The following is a 24,697-nucleotide window of genomic DNA, read 5'->3' as shown; positions in this document are numbered from 1 at the left end:
TGGTCATAGAATGGGTCACACTGAGGCATAATTGTTGCCTACCTTGGGTCTCGCTACCTTGAAACCATAAACTGCTTGGGGTCAAGGTCCAACTCTTTCTCAGCATTTGGCAGATGTATGTATGTACTAAATATTGAGTGAGTAAAATATTTCCATACCAGTTGAATCCTAGTAGTTTGTCTAACATATATAGGTGCCCTCAGGAGCTCCCAGTTTTTAATGTGATTCCAACATCACTGCCTTACATAGTTCTGGTTCTGATTTCCCCATCTTTAATTTGATGAGTTTCAACAAGATATATAATCTTCAATTATGTTCTGAGTTTTGGTGACTTATTCATTTTGAACCCCCAAGGTAACCGATTATTTCAGTAATTATTATTTCTTACCAGTAATGTGTGTTTCTATAGGGAGCATGACTTCGGCAACTTCACCTATCATTTTAAAATGGGACCCCAAAAGTTTGGAAATACGGACACTAACAGTGGAGAGGCTTTTGGAGCCACTTGTTACACAGGTAAGGGATGATTTGAAACACTTTGTTACTTGTATATGTTTCTATTGTGATTATATCATGACTCTTCAAAAAACTTAGAAATCGCTAAGAGTGAATAATACATCGTGCCATAATGCTAAATACTGAAGATATGTTACTGCCTGAACTCTGGACAGTTTTATTGCCCAATAGCATGTGAAGTGCCTTTTTAAAAATTCATCATATGATTTTTGAAATTAGGTTGATGAGCTAATTAAAGAGGGGCCTTGGTGAATGGGGCTCTCATTCCTAGTAATGAATTCAAGTCTAATGAAACCATTCCTAGCTCACTTTCAGATGCTAATGCACAGTGGGAAGAACTGTATTGACTATTTAAGAGCAAAGTATATTACTTTTCTTTAGTTTAAAATGGAGAATTTATCATGTTGGAAAAATGAAATGTTCCATTTTTTTTGTTGTCACAGTTGCCACATCTCCACAGGTAACTGTCAACAGAAAAAAAAATTCTCAGAATTTAAGTTTTAAAAGTTAATTTTTAGTATCTTACAACGCATATTCTTTGCTATATTAAACTCAGAAATACATGGAATGTGAAAATTAAAGATTTTTATGGTGTATTTTTAGGGAAATATTATGCCAAATTAAGTAGAAATTTCTTTTTTGTTTCCTCTTTTCATTATTATTTTTTTTTAATTTAAATTCACTTACTGGTTTTTCATACTGGTTTCCTATAGCTGCTCTAACAAATTACCACAAACTTAGTGTCTTAAAGCATCACAAATTTATTATCTTATGGTTCTGGAGGTCAGAAATCCTAAAGTCAAGGTGTTGGCAGAGCTGCATTCCTTGTAGAGGCTCTGGCAGAGTGCATGTCCTTCCTTGTCTTTTGCATCTTCTGAAGTCCACTTGCCTTCTTCTACCCCGTCCTCCATATTCAAAGCCAGAAATATAGCATCTTCAAATCTCTCTCTGACTCTGACCTCTGCTTCTCTCCTCACACCTCCCTCTTAGAAGGACCTTCTGATTACATTGGGCCCACTGAAATACTCCAGAATAATCTTAAGATCCTTAACCAAATCACAGCCATTTAAGATAACATACTCACAGTTTCCAGTGATTGGGACATGGACATCTTTGGGGGTCATTATTCAGCTCAACATAGTCTGCCCTCTGTCCACCCCCAAATTCACATCCTTCCTACATGGAAAACACATTCACCACATCCCCCGATTCCCTAAAATCTCAACCTATTATAGAATCATTTCAAGTCCAAAATCTCATCAAAATTTCATCAGCTTAAAAATTCCAAATATTTTCATCTAAATCATCTAAAGTAGGTGTAGGTAAGGTTCTGGTTATAATCCATTCTTGAACAAAATTCCTCTCCATCTGTTACCTGTGAAACTAGAAAACAATATATATATGTTCCCAGAATGCACTGGGATAAGATGCACAGCATAAGAGAATAGGTACAGATAGTCCCACTAAAAAGGGAGAATGTGGAAGGAAAAAAAGGATTATCAATTCTTCCGCAAGCAATTTAGAAATCCAGCTGGGCAAATTCCCTTACACTGGAAAGCTTGGGAACAACTGGCAGTGTTTCTACTGATATAACATTCTTTTTTTTTTTCTTTAGATTTTATTTATTTATTTGAGAGAGAGACAGAAACAGAGATAGAGAGAACACGATCAGGAAGGAGAGGGAGAAGCAGGCCCTGACACGGGGTTCCATCCCAGGACCCTGGGATCATGACCTGAGTGAGGGCAGATGCTTAGCTGACTGAGCCACCCAGTCGCCCCCTGATAGAACATTCTTAAGAAACCTGTGGTTCTCCCATTTGTCTCTAGGATTGACGCTATTAGAAAAGAGGCTACTTCACAGAACATTCCCAGATAATCCCATCTCCATTTTTGGCCCCTGCTGAAATGGTCAAAGCCATCCATGAATTACATGCCTAATCTCTTCAAAGAAGCACTCTGTATGACTGAATACTCTGAGCTTTCAGTCCTTCCAAGGCACAAGCCAAAGGTTATCTAGACATGCAACTGGCTTTCTCTCCAGAGCGTACTTTCCCAAGAGTGAGTTTTCTAATTTTATGCCTTTTGCAATTTACGTAGGCTGGGAATTTTCCAAATCATCAAGTCCTGGTTTCTTTTAGCTTAACAGTTCTCTCAATTTATTTCTTTCTTCTCACATTTTACTATAAGCAGGAGGAAGAAACCAGGGCACTCCTTCAACACCGTGCTTAGAAAACTTCTTGACTAAATATCCAAGTTCATCCTGTACAATTCTGATTTCCACATTAACTGTAAGATACAATCCATCCAAGCTTTCTGTCACTCTTTCTTCCATTTCCTAGTAACATGTTCTTCATTTTTTTCTGAGCCTTCCCTAGCATCTCTTTAACACCTGTGTTTCTACAGTCTTTTTATAATGATTTAGATATCCTCTCAGATGATCAGAGGCTTCCTCTACCATGCTCCTCACTTCCTTCTGAGTCCTTGCAAGCAAGGCCTTTATTATCCCTGTTTTTACTAACAGTCAGTGCAAGGCAATCTTGGATTTTTCTATTAAAATTCTTTAAATTTTTCTAGCATCTGCCTGTTATCAATTCCAAAGCTACTTCCACATTTTTAGGTGTTTGTAATAGCAGCACCCTACTCCCAAGAACTAAAATCTGTATGTTTCCAATTGCCACTATAACAAATTACCACAACCTGAGTAGCTTAAAACAACACAAATTTATTATTCTATAGTTTCAGAGGTCAGAACTCATAAAATCAAGGTGTTGGTAGGACTGTGTTCCTTAAGGAGGGCATTCCTTTCCTTTTTCAGCATCTGGTGTGTACCTGCATTTCTTGGTTGTGGTGCTTTCATCCTTCTTTAAAGCCAGCACCATACCACCTTCACATCTCTCTGCCTCTGACTTCAGCTTCTACTATCTCACCTCTTCCTCTGACTAACTCTCTGGCTTCTGTCTTATGAGTACCTTTGTGATGACATTGGAGCCACCCAGATATTCTAAGATAATCTCTCCCTCTATAGATCTTTAAACTAATCACATCTGCAAAGTCCCTTTGTTATTGAAGATAACACATTCACAAGTTTTCGGGTATAGGAAGTGGATATCTTTGTATGTAATTGTTGAAATGTTTCATTAGATTTATGCACATTTTTCAGTTGATCATGATTCTTGTTAGCTCTATGAAAATTTCTTTGAGAAACACTTATTCCTGAATGGCTCTTAGATATGGGAGTATGTTGTCTACTCGGATTATGGTCTGTAGACTAAGGCCTATGCATGAATTGTTTGTTATTTGTCTGCAATAAGCACAGAAATTGAGAGTAAGTGCTTTTACATTTTTATGACCATTTTACAGAATAATTGTATGTATGTTGAATCGAGTAATTTTAGACTTGTATTTTTTATTTTTTTTAATTTTTGAATCATTCATTTTGTTGTATTTTATAGTGCTTTGGTTTATGATGTATTGGAATAACAAAAATATGGCTTTTCATCATAGACAGCTTGAGAAAGATTGGCTTAGGAGATATTTTTGAGTCAGGTCAATTTGGTCTGAAATGTAGTTCCTTCAGCCTAGTTAAAAGCAGACTGTCTTTTTCTAGCCTCAGAATTTTACCTTCAGATTACATATCAATATTAAATTTAATCCTTATCTTACAGAGTAAATGAAACACAATAATTAAAACACAATGACTGGTATAATTGATTAAATATAGTTTCCATTTTTCTGTTTTTTGATGGCTATATATTCAGGCTTGTGTTAGCCGTTATCCAACACTGTATAAGTCAAGGAGAAGGATATAAATGAATCTGGCATAGGAAAACAAAATATTACCCATAAACTATCTTTCATTTCTTAAAATTTTCATGTATTTGTATTTTGCTCATATTTCTCTTATCTATAGAATAGTATATCTAAGATTATAATTAAAAATTATTTTTTCCATATATACGTACCTAAATTCTGTCAGATAAAGGCAATGCATTAAAAACGTTTATTAAAAGTTAGGACAGTTAAATGTCTAATTCATATTTGTTCATTTAATACAGTAGAATATGTAAAACCCTTCTTGAATTTCACACAGTGACTTAGCACTGTAATGAGTCTTAGTATCCCTTTAATATCTTCTGGTATTTATATGGCTTATCTTTCTTTTCAGTGTTCCTACCCTGACTTAGAGAGAGAGATTCTTTCAAAAACATGACTTTTCAGACAAGCTTCTCTATTATTTCCTCTAATATTATGGCTCTGCTATCAAGACTAAGCATTCCCTCCCCTAGAATAAAGCCTTAATGTTAGGACTGATGTGATTGTTGACCTTTGAAGGGCATATGAATCAGAAAGGAGAGATAAAAAAATACTGGCTACAAACTCCTGTTCAACATTTTTTTAAAAAGGTGCAACTGAGAAAGAAAACTAAATCAAGGCCCTATTTGCGTCACACACACACACACACACACTCACACACGCCCCTTTATGAATTGAATAAAGTTCATAGTGGTATTCAGTGATGCAATATGCTCATAACCATCCTAGTTTTCTGATAAGGATAGGTAAGTAATGAAATAAATACCAGGAATTAAGGGTTTTCAGTAAAATTCATTCACTGTCATAAGAAAAATGACATTAGAAATTTACTGTTGATAAGTATTTAAAATATGAAAAACTATCTCATTTTAATCATAATGTATATGAGGCTGCATATTTATTTTACAATGTCAAAATGGCAAGATCCTTTTTGGATAATTTTTACATTATGGAAATCATGAAATTTCAAATGAGAAAGGATTTATCTTAGAAAGTTTAGTCCTTGAACAAGATGCCCAAATTTTTTATAAATTCTAAAAAGTAAAAATTTTTAATAGGCCATGTCCTGTGATACTAAGTTTTATTAGAAAACTAAAATACCTGATTAGGCAATTTTATTAGAAAACTAAAAAATAATATAGTAGAAATTAGTAAACACTCTTAGGTAACTCTTAGAACCAAAGGGAAATGCAAAGTATATATGAGTTAATGAAAAAAATGATGTCTTCCTAACAAAATATACACACCCAATAAAAACTGTGCTCAGTACAAAATTTTAGCTTTAAATGTCTTTTTTTTTTTTTTAAGATTTTATTTATTTATTTGGCAGAGAGAGAGACACAGCAAGGGAGGGAACACAAGCAGGGGGAGTGGGAGAGAGAGAAGCAGGCTTCCCGCCGAGCAGGGAGCCGGACGTGGGCTCTATCCCTGGACCCTGGGACCACGACCCGAGCCCAAGGCAGACGCTCGGTGACTGAGCCACCCAGGCATCCCTTAAATGTCTTTTTTATTAACAAAAACAAAAACAAAAACAAAAAAAAACTAAGTGTTCGTCTTAAGAACTTAGAAAAAGAACATCAAGAGAAACTAGAACAGAATTTAGTTAACAATGGAAACTGGAATCAGTAAAATAGAATATAAAAGTTAAAGTGATTAAATAAATTCAAAATTTGATTGTTCTTTGAAATGACCAATCCTCAACACACAAATTTTGGAAAATATATAAAGAAAAATATATAGGATTTTGAATGAGAGAGCATAAATAATTCCAGGAACAGAGAGGGTAAAAGAAGCATAGTAGACTATTATATGCAACTCTACTCTGATGAAACATGCAAACCTACAGGAAGGAAATAAGTTCCTAGAAAAATTTAAATCACCACAGTATATCCAGAAGGAACTGGAAAACTGGAATAAGCCATATAAATATTGGAAGGCTATTTGAAGATCTGTTATCAAAAAGCACCAGAACAGATGATGCATAGCTAAATATTATTAGACATTTAAAGAACTGATAATCACAATGTTATTTAAATTACCATTTCAACTATAGAAAAAGATAACTCCTCAATCATTTTTTGAAGAATCATAATTTTATCATTAAAAATTCAAGATATTTTTAAAAACTTTTTTTACAAAAAGATAATGTTGGTTCTATATCATTTCTGAATTTAAATGCAACAAAAAAAACACCAAAAAACAAAAAAAAAGTTCATGAAATGTAGTAAGTACCATCCAGCAGTATGTTCAAAGATCAGCATATATATAACAAAATAGGAAATTTTTTTTAAAGATTTTATTTATTTATTTGACAGAGAGAGACCCAGCGAGAGAGAGGGAACTCAAACAGGGGGAGTGAGAGAGGGAGAAGCAGGCTTCCCGCAGAGCAGGGAGCCCTATTGGGGGCTTGATCCCAGGACCCTGGGATCATGACCTGAGCCAAAGGCAGACACTTAACGACTGAGCCACCCAGGTACCCCTACAAAATAGGAAATTTTTAAGAAATATAAGGATAGCCTAGTATGAGGAAATAAATAAAAATATTTTAGTAGCTCAATTGATTATACCATTAGATGCTAAAAAGACATTTGATAGAATTTTGCACTTATTTCTACTAAAATGTCTAAATAAGAATGGGATCAAATTTTTAAAATAAAGAAATGTACCATGTAAACATAGGAATAGGACAGAGAAAACACTCTTTTTATGATGTAATTAAAATTAATATGAGAATGGGGTTAGGTGACTAGATAGAAGATAAATATATAAAAAAAATAAAGTTTCCATTTGTTCTTAGCAGCTAGAAATCAAAACAGGAAAATATTCTCTTTTTAACTGAAAAAATATATAAGGGCAATTATTTTTCCTATATAAAATGGGTATTAATTTTATAGTTTTTAACATGAAAATTTGTAATTACTTTTATGCCACTGAAGTAGAGGTTATGTATGCACAAGCTTTGAAGTCAAGAAGGCTTGATTATAAGTACAGGATCCCCAATGATAACTTGAATATGTTACTTAATGTGTCACCAAGTGTAAATTATAGAGAATAATAATTTGTACCACACAGGATTATTGAAGGGATACATGAGATGGTGCATTAAAGTGATTGATGAAGTGTCTGATGTTATCCTGATACAGGTTTGCTCTTAATGCTGTGTTCTTTACTACCTGGTAGTAATGGCTTTCCAGTTATTAGAGAATGGGTGCCATGTATAAAATAGGGATTCATTAGATATTTTCTTTAGAAAAATATTTTAATGCAGGTTTAGAAAAGAATAAATTGTGTGTTACATTTAATCAAAGATTACTAAAGCAGGAACCTCTAAAGTTATTGGGAATTCAACTTCAGCAAGCTAATGAAACTCAGTCCATCTCAATAGGATAGAATGGAATTTGCTGGAATTTAGTTCCTTATTTCCTTTTAGAAAGATGAATCTGCAACTTAAATCACAATAAGCATCTGAAAAAAAAGAATACCATTGATGTTTCATGAGCTGTTCTAAATAGGTATAATGGGGAAAGACCCTCCTAAGAAGAGGACCTTTCTTTAATCATTTCCAGTATTATTTTGAGTAATGTCTATGGGCCTCTTTTAGATTAGGCTCTAGTGACTTCTATAGTTAGGTCCTTTAAAATTGTACTCAAAAATTAATTATTTCAAAGTAAGTAATTAGAACGTCATACACTTAAAACTATTATTAAAATTTAAAATTTAAATTTATACTTTAAAAAAATACTTGATTTTCTCCTTTTTTTGATATTAAGTCTTCTTAAAGGAGTCATCTGTGTGACTCACAGCTATAGTTAATTTCCTCGGTGCATTTAAAATTAGGAAATCATGAGATTTAAATTTAAAATCAGGGGATTTAAACTGAAAATTATTCTAGAAATAAACATACTCAGAAATGAAGTAACTTCTGAGGCTTAAGCCAGTGTGTGCCTCTTTATGCTATCCCATACTCTGTCTTACACAGTTTACAAGATAGAGTATTTTCTGTATGAATTTACCAAAAGAATGAAAGTATAAAATGAGGTCTCATGGTACCCATCTGTCTGGAGCATATCATTATTGAGAACTACCTTAATTCATGGTTTATTCATGAGATTCAAGGTTAGGTGGTTTCCAGGGTGACACTACAATGTTACAATAAATTGTGTACTTTTGTCAAAGGGTTTAAATTGTATAAAAAGTGAAGGATGTGCTAAAAGCAAATGATGTGAACTCCATTAAGTTGGTTTAGTTCTTTGATCAATGTTATATATAGCTTGATTACTCTGTTTCCGAGTATTTTTCCTATTTTTATTGTTTAATATTTTCATACCAATCCCATTTTAATTTTTGAATGCTATTTTCCTTGTCTGAAAAAATGGTTTCGTTTATCTGCCTTTAATAGAAGTTTCTGTGGGTGAATGAACTACATAAAATACCATAACTTTTTATTTAAAAATATCTTCATTTTATATTAAAATAGGATTTGAAAAGAAATAATAAGGTTATGATTTAGAAGTTTACTTATCATAGACCTGTACTTCTGAAACAAATAATACATTATATGTTAAAAAAAAAAAAAAAAGAAGATAGCAGGAAGGGAAAAATGAAGGGGGGGAATCGGAGGGGGAGATGAACCATGAGAGACTATGGACTCTGAGAAACACACTGAGGGTTCTAGAGGGGAGGGGGGGGGAGGATGGGTTAACCTGGTGATAGGTATTAAAGAGGGCATGTACTGCATGGAGCACTGGGTGTTATATGCAAAAAATGAATCATGGAGCACTACATCAAAAACTAATGATGTAATGTATGGTGATTAACATGACATAATTAAAAAAATAGTATATATTATAGAAAAAAATCACATATATAAATATTTAATTGAAAGACTATAAAGTATTTTTGTTTTGCAAGTATTATTTCATCCCCTAATATTAACATTTTTTTAAATTGCTGCATTTTTGTTTTGTTCTGTTTGTTTTTACAGTAGATACATATACCTAAAGTAGTTATTATATTGGAAATAATTCTTTGAATTGAGTTTTTATGGTAGATTGCTTCGTAGTTATTGTGTCTGCCACTTCTGAAATAGGAGTTTAATTGACTAGTATATTGTCTGGGATTAGATTAATTTCTGTTTTGGGATTATGTTCAAAATTTTGATGTCTGCTACCAGATGGGAATGATGCTCTTTTTGTTTTATGGCCAGCTGTGTTGGCCATGTTTTGAAACTTGAGTAATGTATGGAGCCCTTTTAAACAAAAAAACAAAAACAAGACAAAATTTTCCCAAATCCTAGAATGGACTTAAAGTAATATAAATGTGGAATTATGTATGCACATACGTTCATTCATAAAGAAAATTACAAAATAAGTACTAAAACCACAAAAACAAAAATTGAAATCAACATTAATTTGGTGGATGATGTTACATCATTGCATATGATGTAAATGATTATGTGACTGCTCTAGCTCTGGGTTTTTTGTGTTTAGCAAACACTCAGTACCATGTACCATGTGATGTGTCAATTCTCCCTTACCTTTAGAATCAACTACTGCAAATCAAAATTATTGAGTGCACCATGGCATCATTTCACCTTTGTTTAGCATAAATAGAGTCACAGTTAACACACAACATCTGCCTCTATTTCCTTCTCATTAGCCTAGGACAACAAAAGTTAAGCAGTATGATATTATATGGTTTTAGAATACAAGCAAACTATATTAACAATGATGCAACTAACTTCTCTTCTATCAAAATGTTTCCTTTCAATAATTTCTGACTTAAACACAGTGAGTATTTTATGAATGCTAATAAGAGAAATTTTATTTAGTAGGGGATAAAAGAGAAGTCCTAAGGTACTATGAAATGAGTGCTCTATATGCTACCTCAGTTTATTAATTTCTTGTTCTCCATGAGAAAGGGGGTTTTGGAGGTTTTCCCTCACACTTTATTAAGCTCACCAATCCTGATTTCTTGTGTCCTGCTCATAGGGATGGTCCAAGCTGCTGAAGTAAGTTTTCTAAATAACTTTCATTAGAGTTTTGTCATTGCTTTGGACAGTTTTTACTGCTCTTGTTTTAGTTGGAGCTCTTCTCCATTAGCACAGAACTAACCATAGATAATCTGGAACCTCTAAGGAGAAAAGGGGGGGGAAATTCTAATGTTTCTTGAGTAGTTGCTATGTATCTGAAACTATCTTAGATATTTCTAGGAGTTTTCATTACTTCTTGGGTCAACTTGGTGAAGTCATATTATTTTCTCCATTTTATAGATGAAAAAAGGGAGAGACTTAGACCACATAATAAAAGGCCTAGGATGAATTAAACTGAATAAGTGTGCTGCTCCTAAGGTAAACATGGGCTAAAAATACCAAATTGGCAAGTTGCTAGTACATCAACCACAGAGAATTGGTAGAGTAAAATGGGAAGAGAGTAAAGGATTAAACTGAAGGTGGGGAAGGGGTGAACTCCCAACATTAAAACAGACAGAGGAAGGGGGTAGAAAAAGAGAGGTAAACCATAAAACACACTCTTAACTATAGAGTACAAGCTGAGGGTTGCTGGAGGGGAGGTGGGGGCGATGAGTTAAATGGGTGATGAGGATTAAGGAGGGCACTTGTGATGAACGCTGGGTGTTCTGTGTAAGTGATGAATCACTAAATTCTACTCCTGAAACTAATATTACACTGTATGTTAACTAACTGGAACTTAAATAAAAATGTGAAACAAACAAACAAAAAAGAGGAAAAGAAGCAAGCCAAAGAGAACTGAATATGTATGTACAGTCAGGAATTAATTCCTTTTCTAGTTTGCATTACCTAATTCTTGCCCACACCAGATATTTGCTGAATGCAAACACGATGTAAACAAATTCCTTAACATTCAAATGAATAAGTTAAACTAAAAACCTATTTTCCCTATTAAGTGGTTAATGCATGTGAATTCTCAAACTTAGCAATAACTCTTTCTTTTATTCTGTTTGGCAATAAATGCAAACCTTAAAATATTTTTCCTCTTGCACTTTCCATTTCAGTGAACAGCAACTATTTTAAATGGGAAAGTGGTACTTAAAACTAAATTTAAAAATTAATGTCAGAAAAGAATAATGATTTTTATGTGCTTGACACTGGACAATTAACAAAATCTTATGCATACTAATTCAAAAATTTCAAGCAAGAAATTGTGGGAGGTTAGCTAGCAAAATTGCTCAAAACTACCTTGGACAATATAGAAACCTTATCTGAGCTGGCGACCAAAAAATCCACTCTACCAAGCATGAGAATGCCTACGAAGTGACAGAATTGCATTTACTCAGGAGCCCTGAACTAGCAAACTAATTAAAGCTTGTCAGAGATCTGAGATTAAGGATTGGGGCATGGCAACACACATGCTTTTCTGTTTCTTGTCATCCTGTTAAAAGTACAAAATAAATGCTTTGTTTTCACATTTAATTAAGAAGGAAGGAAGGCCAGGAAAAGTCATAGGAAATCTAACCAGCTATTTTTCTTTCATTCTGACATAATTCTGAGTCCTTCTGTAACTCGACTGTCTTGGCTTCATGGCTGTGCCTTCACAATCTGTGCTTTATCTTATTTTTCTACCTCAGCTTTAAATGTTTATGTTTTTCAGGGCTTAGACTTAGGACTCCTCTTTTCTTTTTTTCTGCATTTTCCCCCAGTTGATTCTACCTATCCCTATGGCCGTAAGTATTGTCAATATACTGACAGTACTCAAATTTGTATCTTCAGCCTACATCTCTTCACTGAGCCTTCGTCTCACATGTAGGAATTCTCCTTGGTTTCTCTTTTCTCCGATATGCCCTCCTCTCTCCATCTGTGCTGCTGAAGTCCCGGTTCTAAACCCAAGTCCTTTCACACCAATAACCAACCATGGTCACTTACTAAATAATCCACCAATCCCAGTTTTGCTCACTTCCTATACATTCTCTAAATAGCAATCAGAATGATCATTGGAAACAATGTATAATTTGATCATATCATTTTCCTGTTTAAGACCGTGCAATTAGGAAGCTTGCTGTTGCCAAGCAGAGGAAATCTGCCTTTTTCTTGCTGGACTATGCAAGCTATGATGAGTGGTACAGGACTCCTACAGAAGATGGCCGGATCCTAAACTCACCTCATCCCATGGATATTCTTAGGCAACACCTGCAGCAGTGTAAATAACCCAGAAGGTGACTGGCAGAACAGACTTTCCACAGCTAAACACAGAGAAGAAGCCACATCAAAGAGGGTAGGAAGGGCAAAGACCATTGGGAACCGAGCTGACCCATGAGACTGTCCATGGGAGGGAGAGCTGGTGCAAGCACAGAGAAGAGAGAGGAATAGACATTACACCAAGCACCCTAGGCATGGGGGATCCACAGTGGGAAGACAAACCCCCAAAATGTTTGGCTTTGAAAATGAGAGGGGCTTAACATTCATTGGCCTTAATGCATGGAACTTTGAAAATCAGGGGCTTGGCTCTGGGAGAGCCAGAGGACATTAGGAAACTGAGCGCCTGCCTTTAAAGAGACAGCTTAACAAATAGTGCTGCTGAGATACAGCATAAATCAGTTTGAAAAATGCCTGGGATGTATGGAAAGAAGATTTATTTACTAATCTCAGAACATGTGCGGAGAAGCAGGGATCTTTAGGAGACTTCTTCAAGAACAAAAGAGCTGGCAGTTGACATTTCCCTCCCTCAGCCCCCAGCCTAGATGCAGGACCAGCTGCAGGAGTGAGGGCAGCACAAACACTCTCCATGTAGCTTGCTAACAGTGTGCTCTGCCCCTTCACTCTCCTGTGGATCCACCCTGCCCCTCCAACCCAGCCTCCACAGTTCTCCAAAGCAGAGCCACAACCATGGCATTATGTAAGCAGCCCTGACAGAGGCTAGCACTACCCCAAAGTGACTCCTGCCCCAGGCCATACATACCAGTTTGCAGCCCCAGCAGTGTGCTGGGGGCAGACATCTGATCTGACTGCAGGCCCTGCCCACCAACAAAAGCTTCCCAGGGGTCAGCACGGGGAGAGCATCTCACAGTTCAGTACAACTGCAGCTCTAGCAGCTGCCTGGTCTGACCCAACTCAAGCCCATGGTGGCCCCAGACTGGCTCACTAACAACACAGGGACCATATCCTGCCCACAACAGACAAAGAAAGCCATTGAAGACAACTAGGCAGAAGGCAAATGTGGCTCAATCACAACAACATGGCACATGCAGCAGACATAGGAGACATCCCTAAAGCACCAGGTTCTAGTGAACTGGGGACATTGCCCTATAGGACACCACAGGACCTCTTCTTCATAAGGCCATGACTTTCAAGAGCAGGACATGTAGCTGACTTTCCTAACTCATAGAAACAGACACAGAGTTACACAAAATGAGTAGACAGAAGAATATACAGTTTTTCAGCAGAAACTTTATAGGCCAGAAGAAAGTGGCATGATATATTCAGAGTGCTGAAAGAAAAAAACCTGTAGCCAAGAATACTCTATGCAGCAAAGCTATGATTCAGAAGAGAAAGAGATAAAATGTTCCCCAGACAAAGAAAAGTTAAAGGAATCCATAACCACTAAACCAGCCTTACAAGAAATGTTAAAGAGGACTCTGAATGGAATGGAAAGACCGGAAACAGGAGTAAGAAAAGTAGGAAGCACAAAGTGGTAAAATTAAGTATATCTAAAAAAGTCAGTCCAGAGATTTCTAAAATAACAGGATGTAAAGTTTGACAGTATATACCTCAAATGTGTGTGAGGGGGATAGGAGTAAAAATTTAGTGTTTTTAGAATGGGTTCAAACTTAAGTAACTATCAATATAGACTGTTACATGCTTAAGATTTTATATAGAAACCTAATGGTAACCACAAATCAAAAAATAAGTAATAGATATGCAAAAGATAAAGAAAAGGAATCCCAGTATATTATTAAAGAAAGCCAGCAGACCATAGAGAAAGGGGAAGAGAAGAAAGGAACAGAGAAGAACTACAAAAACAACTGTAAAATAAGTAACGAATGGCCATAAGTACATAGCTATCAGTAATTACTGTGAATGTAATTAGACTAAATGCTCCAACCAAAACACATAGGTTGATGGAATGGATAAAAAAGCAAGACCCATCAATATGTGCCTATAAAAGACTCATGTCAGACCTAAAGACATGCAAGATTGAAAGTGAAGAAATGGGGGCACCTGGTGGCTCAGTTGGTTAAGCATCTGACTTTTGGTTTCATGATCTCAGGGTCATGAGGTTGAGCCCTGCGTTGGGCTCTGCACTGAGCCCAGAGTCGCTTGAGATTCTCTCCCTCTCTCCTTGCTCCTCTCACTACTCATGTACATTCTCTCTCTAAAATAAAATAAATAAATAAGATCTTTAAAGAAAAAAAGAAAGCGAAGAAATGGAAAACATTTATCATACAAATGGAAGTGAAAAGAATTCCAGGACAGCAGTACTTATATTGTACAAAATAGACTTTAAAACAGATACTGTAAGAAGAGACAAAGAAGGACACTGCATAATCATAAAGGAAACAATCCAACAAAAAGATATAACAATTGTAAGTATTTATGCACCCAAAATGGGAGCACCCAAATACATAAAGCAGCTATCAACAAACCTAAAGGAAGTAATCAATAGTAATACAATAATAGTAGGAGACTTCAACACCCTACTTACATCAGTGGATAGATCATCCAAACAAAAAATCAACAAGGAAACAGTGGCTCTAAATGACACATTAGACCAGATGGATCTAACAGATACATTCAGAACATTCCATCCTATAACAGCAGAATACACTTTCTTTTCAAGTGTACATGGAACATTCTTCAGAACAGATCACATTTACAGCCATAAAAAATTCAGAAATATTGAAATCATACTATACATCATCTCTGATCACAATGCTATAAAACTAGAGAACAGCCACAAGAAAAAATCTGGAAGGAACACAAATACACAGAGGTTAAATAACATGCTATTGAACAATGGGTGGGCCAACAAAGAAATCAAAGAGGAAATCAAAAAATACATGGAGACTGCTGAGCAAAATAAGTCAATCAGAGAAAGACATGTATCATATCTCAGTGATATGAGGAATTCTTAATCTCAGGAAACAAACTGAGGGTTGCTGGAGTGGTGGGGGGGTGGGAGGGATGGGGTGGCTGGGTGATAGACACTGGGGAGGGTATGTGCTATGGTGAGCGCTGTGAATTGTGTAAGACTGTTGAATCACAGACCTGTACCTCTGAAACAAATAATACATTATATATTAAAAAAAAAGAAGAGGATAGCAGGAAGGGAAAAATGAAGGGGGGAAAATCGGAGGGGGAGACGAACCATGAGAGAGTATGGACTCTGAGAAACAAACTGAGGGTTTTAGAGGGGAGGGGGATGGGGGGATGGTTTAGCCTGGTGATGGCTATTAAAGAGGGCACGTATTGAATGGAGCACTGGGTGTTACACACAAACAATGAATCATGGAACATTACATCAAACACTAATGATGTAATTTATGGTGATTAACATAACATAATAAAAAAATACATGGAGACAAAGGAAAATGAAAACACAATGGTCCAAAATCTTTCTCAGATACAGGAAAGCTTTTTTATAGAGGGAAGTTTATAGCAATACAAGCCTACCTGAAGAAACAAGAAAAATCTCAAACAACCCAATATTACAACTAAGAGCTAGAAAAAGAACAAACAAAACCCAAAGCTAGTAAAAGGAAGGAAATAATGATTAGAGCAAAAATAAACAAAATAGAAATGAAAACAGCAATAGAACGAATCAATGAAGCCAGGAGCTGTTTCTTTGAAAAGATCAACAAAATTGATAAACTTTTAGCCAGTCTCACTAAAAAGAGAGAGAGGAAGAAAGAGAGAGAAAATTCAAATAAACAAAACCATAATAACCAAAATAACTGACACCATAGAAATACAAAGGATCATAAGAGATTTTATGAAAAATTTTAAGCCAACAAATTGGACTACCTAAAAGAAATGGATAAATTCCTAGAAACATATAACCTCCCAAAACTGAATCAAGAAGAAATAAAAAATTTCAGCAGAATGATTACCAACAATGAAATTGAATCAGTAAGCAAGAAACTCTCAACAAACAAAAGTTCAGACAGCTTTACAGGTGAATTCTACCAAACATTTAAAAAAGTTAATACCTATTTTTTTTCAAACTATTTTAAGAAATGGAAGAGGAAGGAATGCTTCCAAATTCAATTTATTATACCAGCATTACCCTGATACCAAAACTAGATCAAGACACTATAAAAAAAAAAGGGGAACTACATGCTAATATCTCTGGTGAACATAGATACAAAAATCCTCAATAAAATATTAAGAAACTGAATCCAACAATACATTAAAAAAATCATTCACCACAGTCAAGTGGGATTTATTCCTGGGATGCAAGGGTGGTTTAATATTTGCAAATCAGGGGCACCTGGCTGGCTCAGTTGGTTCAGTGTCTGCCTTTGGCTTAGGTTATGACCCCTGGATCCTGGGATCGAGTCCTGCATCGGGCTCACTGCTCACTGGGGAGTCTGCTACTCTCTCTTTCCCTCTATTACCCCCCGCTCATGGTCTCTCTCTCAAAATCTCTCTCTCAAATAAATAAAATCTTAAAAAATGTATTTGCAAATCAATCAACATGATACATCACATCAATAGAAAGGATAAAAACCACATGATAATTTCAGTAGATGGAAAAAAAGTATTTGACAAAGTACAACATCCATTCATAATAAAAACTCTCAACAAAGTAGTGTTAGAGGAAACTCAACATAATAAAGGCCATACATGAAACACCCACAGCTAGCATCACACTCAATGGTAAAAAAGTGAGAGCTTTTCCTCTAAGATCAGGAATGTCTACCTTTACCACTTTTATTCAGCATTGTAGTAGAAGTCCTAGTCACAGCAGTTGGACAAGAGAAAGAACTATAAGGCATCAAAATTGGTAAGGAAGAAGTAAAACTTTCACTATTTGCAGATGACATGATACTATAGATAAAAAACCCTAAGGACTCCACAAAGAAACTACTAGAACTAATAAATGAATTAAGTAGAATCACAGGATACAAAATCAATATACAGAAATCTGTTGCATTTCTGTGCACTAATAATGAAGCAGCAGAAAGAGAAATTAAAAAAAATCCCATTTGTAGTTGCACCAAAAATAATAAAATACCTAGGAATAAACTTAACTATGGTGGTGAAAGATCTATACTCTGAAAGCTATAAAACACTGATGAAAGAAATTGAAGATGACACAAACAAATGGAAAGGTATTCCATACTCGTGGTTTGGAAGAAGAAATATTGTTAAAATGTCCATACTACACAAAGCAATCTACAGGTTCAATGCAATCCCTATCAGAATACCAATAGCATTTTTCACAGAACTACAACAAATAATCCTAAAATTTATATGGAACCACAAAAGATCCCCAATAGCAAAAGCAGTCTTGAAAAAGAACAACGAAGCTGGTGGTATCACAGTCCCAGATTTCAGGATATACTACAAAGCTATAATAATCAAAACAGTATGTCACCGGCACAAAAGTAGACCCATAAATCAATGGAACAGAGTATAGAGCCCAGAAATAAACCCATGATTATATGGTCAATTAATCTATGACAAAGGAGGCAAGACTATGCAATGGGAAAAAGACAGTCTCTTCAACAAATGGTGTTGGGAACCTGCACAGCTACATGCAAAAGGATGAAACTGGACCACTTTCTCACAACATACACGAAAATGGACTCAACATGGATTAAAGACTTAAATGTGGACCTCCAAGTATAAAAATCCTAGAAGAGAGCACAGGCAGTAATTTCTCTGACATTGACCATAGTAACATTTTTGTAGATATGTGTCCTGAGGCAAGGGAAGCAAAAGCAAAAATAAACTATTGGGACTACATCAAAATAAAAAGCTTCTGCACATTGAAGGAGACTGTTAACAAAACTAAAAAACAACCTACTGAATCGGAGAAGATATTTTCAAATAATATATCTGATAAGGTATCCAAAATATATAAAGAACTTATACAACTCAATACCAAAACCCCCCCCACAAATAATCCAATTAAGGAAATGGAAGACATTTCATTTCTTCAAAGAAGACATTCAGATGGCTAACAGACACATGAAAAGATGCTCAACATCACTAATCATCAGGGAAATGCAAATCAAAACCACAATGAGATACCATCTCTCACCTGTCAGAATGGCTAAAATCAAAAACACATGAAACAACTGTTGGTGAGGATGTGGAGAAAAAGTAACCTTCCTGTATTGTTGTAAGGAATGCAGACTGGTGAAACTACTGTAGAAAACAGTATGGAGATTCCTCAAATGATTTAAAATAGAATTACCATATGATCCAGTATTTACTCAAAGAATATAAAAACACTAATTTTGGGGCACCTGGGTGGCTAAGCATCTGCCTTCAGCTCAGGTCATGATCCTGAAGTCCTGGGATCAAGTCCCACATCGGGCTCCCTGCTCAGTGGGGAATCTGCTTCTCCCTCTGCCCCCCACCCTGCTCTCAAGCTCTCTCTCTCAAATCAATCAATCAATTAATCTTTAAAAAACCCACTAATTTGAAAAGATATGTACACCCCTATATTTATTGCAGCATTATTTATAGTAGCCAAAATATGGCAGCAACCCATGTGTTCATTGATAGATAAATGGATAAAGAAAAGGTGGTATATATATATATTATATATATATATATATATATATATATAATATATATATACAATGGAATATCACTCATCAATAAAACAGAGTGAAATTTTGCCATTTGTAACAACATGGATGGAGTAGAGTTTATAATGATAAGTGAAAAAAGTCAGAGAAAGACAAATGTCATATGACTCCACTCAAAGGTGGAATTTAAGAAACAAAACAAACAGGAAAAAGAGACAAACAGAAAAGCAGAATCTTAAATATAGAGAACAAACTGATGGTTATCTGAGGGAGGGTGGGTGAAGGGATGGATGAAATAGATGAATGGGATTAAGAGTACAGTTAATTGTGATGAGCATGAGTAATGTATAGAATTATCAAAATACTATACTGTACACTTGATAGTAATATAACACTGTATGTTAATTATACTGGAATTCTAAAAATAAAGAAATTAATTTAAAAAAGACTGTAATTGTTTTTATTGCATATTAGGATAGAATTAAAACTCTTAACCATATCCTGATTTGTCCCCTAATACCATCATCTAGTGCTGGGTCCCTTTAAGCACCATACTCAAGCCACAGAGCTTTTCTTCCAGTTTTTTGGCTGAATGGGGTTCTCCCTGACCTCAGGGCCTTTGCATATGCTTCTCTTGCTGTATAGGATGCTGCTGCTCTTTTAATGCTATTACTGGCTTCATTGCATCTTTGAGCCCCTGTGTTACCATTTTTCTGATGTCAGAGAACTTTCCTGACTACTCTTTTTTTTTTTTTAAGTACATGCCCTTTGCCCCACCTTCTCCATATTTTATCTGTTTCTTTCTTTCAGAGCCCTTATCACCATTTGTAATTGTCATATGTCTATTTCTGTGTATTTTGTCTGATTCCTCCAAAAGGTCAAAAACTCCATGAGGATAGGGATGATGTCAGTCTTGTTCACATACATATTCCCAGTATTTTGGACATTTAAATATTTGATAAATATTTGTTGATGATTAAATAAATACTCCTTCTTTAAAAAAAGGTCCAATTTGTATATTTACTTTTTGCCTGCCTCCTTCTTCCAAAATTAGTTAGTAATAAGTAGTAATTTTATGTTACAGTACTTTTTTAATGAAAATGTTATCAAATAACAATTGTTTTTATGGGATTTCAAGGATGAAAATATGTATTAGTTTTCTAAGAGTGTGTATCAGGATTTCAAGGATGAAAATATGTATTAGTTTTCTAAGAGTGTGTATCAATGTTTTGATACATAGTCACCAATAAGAAATAATATTTTTATTTTCATATGCTGAAATCTGTAATATTTCATATTCATAATAAAAGGCATAGTGTACATACGTAGTATATACATTGAATATGTATATTTGTATATGTACATGTAAAGAAAATGTCTTTTCACATTTCCTATAATCATATTCTCTTTAGAAAAATAATTTTGCTTGACCTGTGTTCAATGAAATTGTTCTTCTCAATTATCAGTGTTCAAAGGAATTTATGAGCTTTAATGTAACATTGGGCACAAGGATCTTCATTAAAATTTCTGAAAACATTATGAACTTCCTATTTGCTGAACTGGCATTGGAATATCGGTACCACATGTAGCTATTATCACTCTTGTGCCATTTAGTTGACTATCCAAATATCCTTCCTTGACTGCTACCTGACTGTGATTGCTAGATTTAGTAAATAAAAATTCAGGACACCCAGGCAAATTTGAAATTCAGATAAACAACAAATCATTGTGTAATTTAAATATGCCCCATGCAATATTTGAGACATACTAAGAGTATTTGTTATAATTATTGTGTAGGCTCTGGAACAAGAATTGATTTCATTACTAATTGGTAAGTTCTAGATAATGCCAAAATTAATATCTCAAATGAGTATATTAGCAATGTAGGAAAGAGATTGTCAACACTGTTTTTTAGAGCAATTTTTGACCACTTCACTTTAAATTAAATACAACTTCCTCATTTGTGTTTCTTTTTACTCCCGTTCTTGTCACTCCTGCTTCAATTTCTGTCCTCAATCTAGAAAGAACTGCTTTCAATGTCTAAAACTCAGTGGTTTCTCATTTTACATATGCTTGGAAATTCTTTTCTCTTTCTTTTCCCTTAGATTGGCTAGACTGGCTAGCACCTACACATCCTTCAGTTCTTATCCTAGATGCTGCTTTCTTCAGTTTTTTTTTTTAACACCCACAAACCTGGCTTGGTCTCTGTCTCAGAGCATCCTGTATTTCCCCTCATTATGTTTCAAACTGCAGTGTTATAATTCCTTGTTTTAAATGTGTGTGTGCGTGTGTATCTGTGGGTTTTCGCATGCATGCGCGCTTGTAAGCATCGTCTATATTATCCACAAGACCAGAAATTCTTTTCTCTGTGTATTCTTGTCTTGTCCTGGCATGTAGTAATTATTTGGTAAATTTCTGTCACATGAGTAGAAGAATGATGATCTCTTTGCTGACACAGTAAGTGCTCTCCTTAATTGTTTTTTTTTTAATGCCTCCCTTACTTAATGAGAATCTTTCTTTCTCTTTCTTTCTCTTTTCCTTTTGCTCTTTTGCTTCTCACTAATATAAGTCTCCAAGCTTAACGGAGCCAAGATGCAGTTTTTGGAACAACTCAACTATAATTATTAGGTTATATTGTCTTTTTTAAAAGTATATTTTGAAAAATTAATGGGCTTAGGAGAATGTCATATCTACTGGTTGATCTTTTTACTAATAATTTTGTGTTTTATCATCCCAAGAGTATCGATAATTGTTGCCAAATTATTACCTGGGCTTGGAAAAATGAAAGGGAGAGTAGAATGTATCCTTGATTTTTTAAGATCTCCTGCAGCATGTTAGTTAAATTTAAAAAGGAAAACAATGTATAAATTACTTGAATATAATGTTATTACAAAATATGGCTATTATTGTAAGTGTACTGTGGAGCCCTGTGGTGATGGCTGAGATGGTAATTTCATTCTAAACTGCAGTTTTCAATGGCTTATTTAACACGAACTCCCAATTTATACTGTTGACTGAAATCTTTCAAGCTTGTGTTCATCCCCAAGGGGAATTTTGTGAAAAGATGAGATAAAAATCCCTTTAGGTGATTTATTCACGCATGGTAAAAATGATTTTCACCCGATTATTAAAGATTTCAGAATATTTTGTTGGGTTGTACATTTTTAAATGGTTTCCAAACTTTATCCTTCATAGGAGCATGTTTCCCAGAAAGGACAGGCATTGTATCGAATCAGGGAAGGTGGACATTTGTTCTAGATTTGTTCTGGATTTAGCAAAGGAAAGGATTTTAGGGATATCTTTTCTCTAGTGTTGTCTGATGTTTTGATGGGCTTCATCCTTTTGAGCAGGAATTGTTATTTAACACAGTTTAGGAATGATAGTTTAAGTAGGTTATATTTGAAGTAGGTACTATGAATTGGAATTATGACTCTATTTTTAGAAAAGGCACCTTTATTAAAGTCTGTGTGATCACTCAATTCCTATTGTTGGTTCATGTCTGGCCAGGCTTGCTTCATCCCATTTAATCTGCTTTTCCTCTCCCCAGGCAAGGCTGATAACTCCTTGTATTTTAGAACTCCACCTGTAGGGATGGGTTCTTACCTACAGTCCCAATCCTGATGCCCAACACTGCTCCATGCTTCCTGAAGCTCAAGCTTCTCTTCCCATTACAGTCCCATTTGATGTTTTATAAACAGCCATGAGAGATACTAGGATTCAGTGAGCCTATTTATGGGAAATATTTTTTTTAATAAAACATAGTTGTATGGAGAAGATGATGAATTGGGTATAAAACATGGCTTATGGATTGGAGATATCACAAGTCAGGGCACAGGAAGTTCTGGAGAGGTGCTCTGTAGGAGGTATACACATCAGACGTTCTTTGTTTTCCCTTTTTGCTAATAGATTTGTGACTTTGGGAAATTACTGTTTTGGTATTTTTTAAAGAATTATTTATTTATTTGAGAGAGAGAGCAAGGGGAGGGGCAGTGGGAGAGAAGCCTAAGCAGACTCAACCCTGAGCACGGAGCCCAATGCGGGGCTCCATCTCAGGACCCTGAGATCACGACCTGAGCTGCAGTCAAGAGTCTGATGCTCAACCGACTGAGCCACCCAGGTGCCCAATTACTCATGTTTTTAAAATAAAATGAGAATATATTTCCCATATATAATCCTGCAACTCTTTCCTATTTGAAGTAAAATTATTCCTTAAATACCCTAGATCTAAAAAAAATAAAATACTATTTTTAATAAGAAAAGAAATAAAAATATCCCAGATCTAAGAGACCATAAATGTGGGTGGCTTAAGAAACCAAGTGAACTCTATTACAGGTATTTTCTAGAATGTTTGGTGTGGCGGGGCCCATACTTAATCTCATATTCCTGAATTCTGTTACTTAAGTTTTCCACTTCCAGATTTATTCTCTGTCTATGGATTTCAGATGAGGGAACTCATTCGTAGGGACTCTGTTACCAATATAAGCTACAGATATCTCACAGTCCCCTGAGACAGAGATGGACAGATTGTATCTTTGTCCTACCTGGGTTGCACTAGAGACTTTCAGATTCTCAGTTCTGTGATTCTGGCACATAATTAGAATGCCACCCAATCTGGTAGTTCTTCAGATTTCTAGGGAGCAAAATCAACTTAGAACAATCCAGCATTCAATAATCAGAAACAGGAGGGCTCATCTTGCACCATGGCCTCAGGTGGTCAAACACACACAAAAGATACCAACACTAGCATTTTTAACAAAACAGACTCCTGGTATATTGCAGGTTTGGCAATACGTAGAGTTAAAAAGGACATAAGAGGACTCTGTATTTTCAGTCACCTTCAGCTGCAGAAAACCATTCTCAAGATCGTTTCTGATGAGGAGAGAACAGAATGGAAAAAGAAATTGGATAGCAATTTTAAATAATAGGCCTGTGAGAAGAAATACAGATGAATGTGGGGAAAGAGAGTGGAATGGTTGAGATGTTAGCTTTGTTAGGGGAACACCAGAGCATATGAGAGAAACAATTAAAAATTAAAGTTTTTAGTAAAAAGTAAGTGGAAAAGGTAATAAAATGTTTTGGAAAATTTGTAAAGAATCATTATGTGTTGGAAAGAAGCCTGCAGAGTGTAAACTTATAAATGAAAGTAGTTCACGTTTTTTCTTCTCTGAACCTTGACAGGTAGTGAGAGCACTAACTAAAAACTGGTTATTAAGGAAGAAAAAATAAAAGACAGCTAAGTCTTAGCCAGAAAGACATGTATTTCACCTGCCTGAGTTGTATGGGGCATGGTTATGTGAATGAGATCTCTGATGTATGCCTTTGAGTGATGCCTTTCTTACTAAGAGAAGCCTTTTGTGATGATAGGGCTTTTTTAGGGTGTGGAGAAAGTGAGAGAGAAGAATAGAGTATTTCTGATATTAGAAAATTTGCACTGAGAAGGCTTTCCATTGAAGCCATATTGCCAAAGTAACTTCTCTTCATTTCTCTGTCTTTTTTTCTAACTTCTAGTCATCTTAAGAAGTGTCTATCAATGGGGGCACCTGGGTGGCTCAGTTGGTTAAGCGACTGCCTTCGGCTCAGGTCATGATCCCAAGGTCCTGGGATCGAGTCCCACGTCGGGCTCCCTGCTCAG

At 35.4% G+C, this 24,697-nt stretch overlaps 1 protein-coding gene across 4 annotated transcripts in view; it reads left to right on the top strand.

Annotated features, from left to right (window-relative positions):
- Positions 1–414: 414 nt before the first annotated feature.
- Positions 415–24,697, top strand: part of CTNNA2 (catenin alpha 2) — a 949,691-nt gene continuing 925,408 nt past the window's right edge. For all 4 annotated transcript variants that reach the window (XM_044919117.1, XM_044919118.1, XM_044919116.1 and 1 more), the window contains exon 1: positions 415–516. In XM_044919117.1, the coding sequence (XP_044775052.1) occupies positions 415–516 (102 nt within the window). The remainder of the gene's footprint in view (positions 517–24,697) is intronic.

Source organism: Neomonachus schauinslandi, chromosome 10 (assembly GCF_002201575.2).
Source record: "Neomonachus schauinslandi chromosome 10, ASM220157v2, whole genome shotgun sequence".
Taxonomy (NCBI): domain Eukaryota; kingdom Metazoa; phylum Chordata; class Mammalia; order Carnivora; family Phocidae; genus Neomonachus; species Neomonachus schauinslandi.
This window is presented reverse-complemented; position numbering and strand designations above follow the sequence as displayed.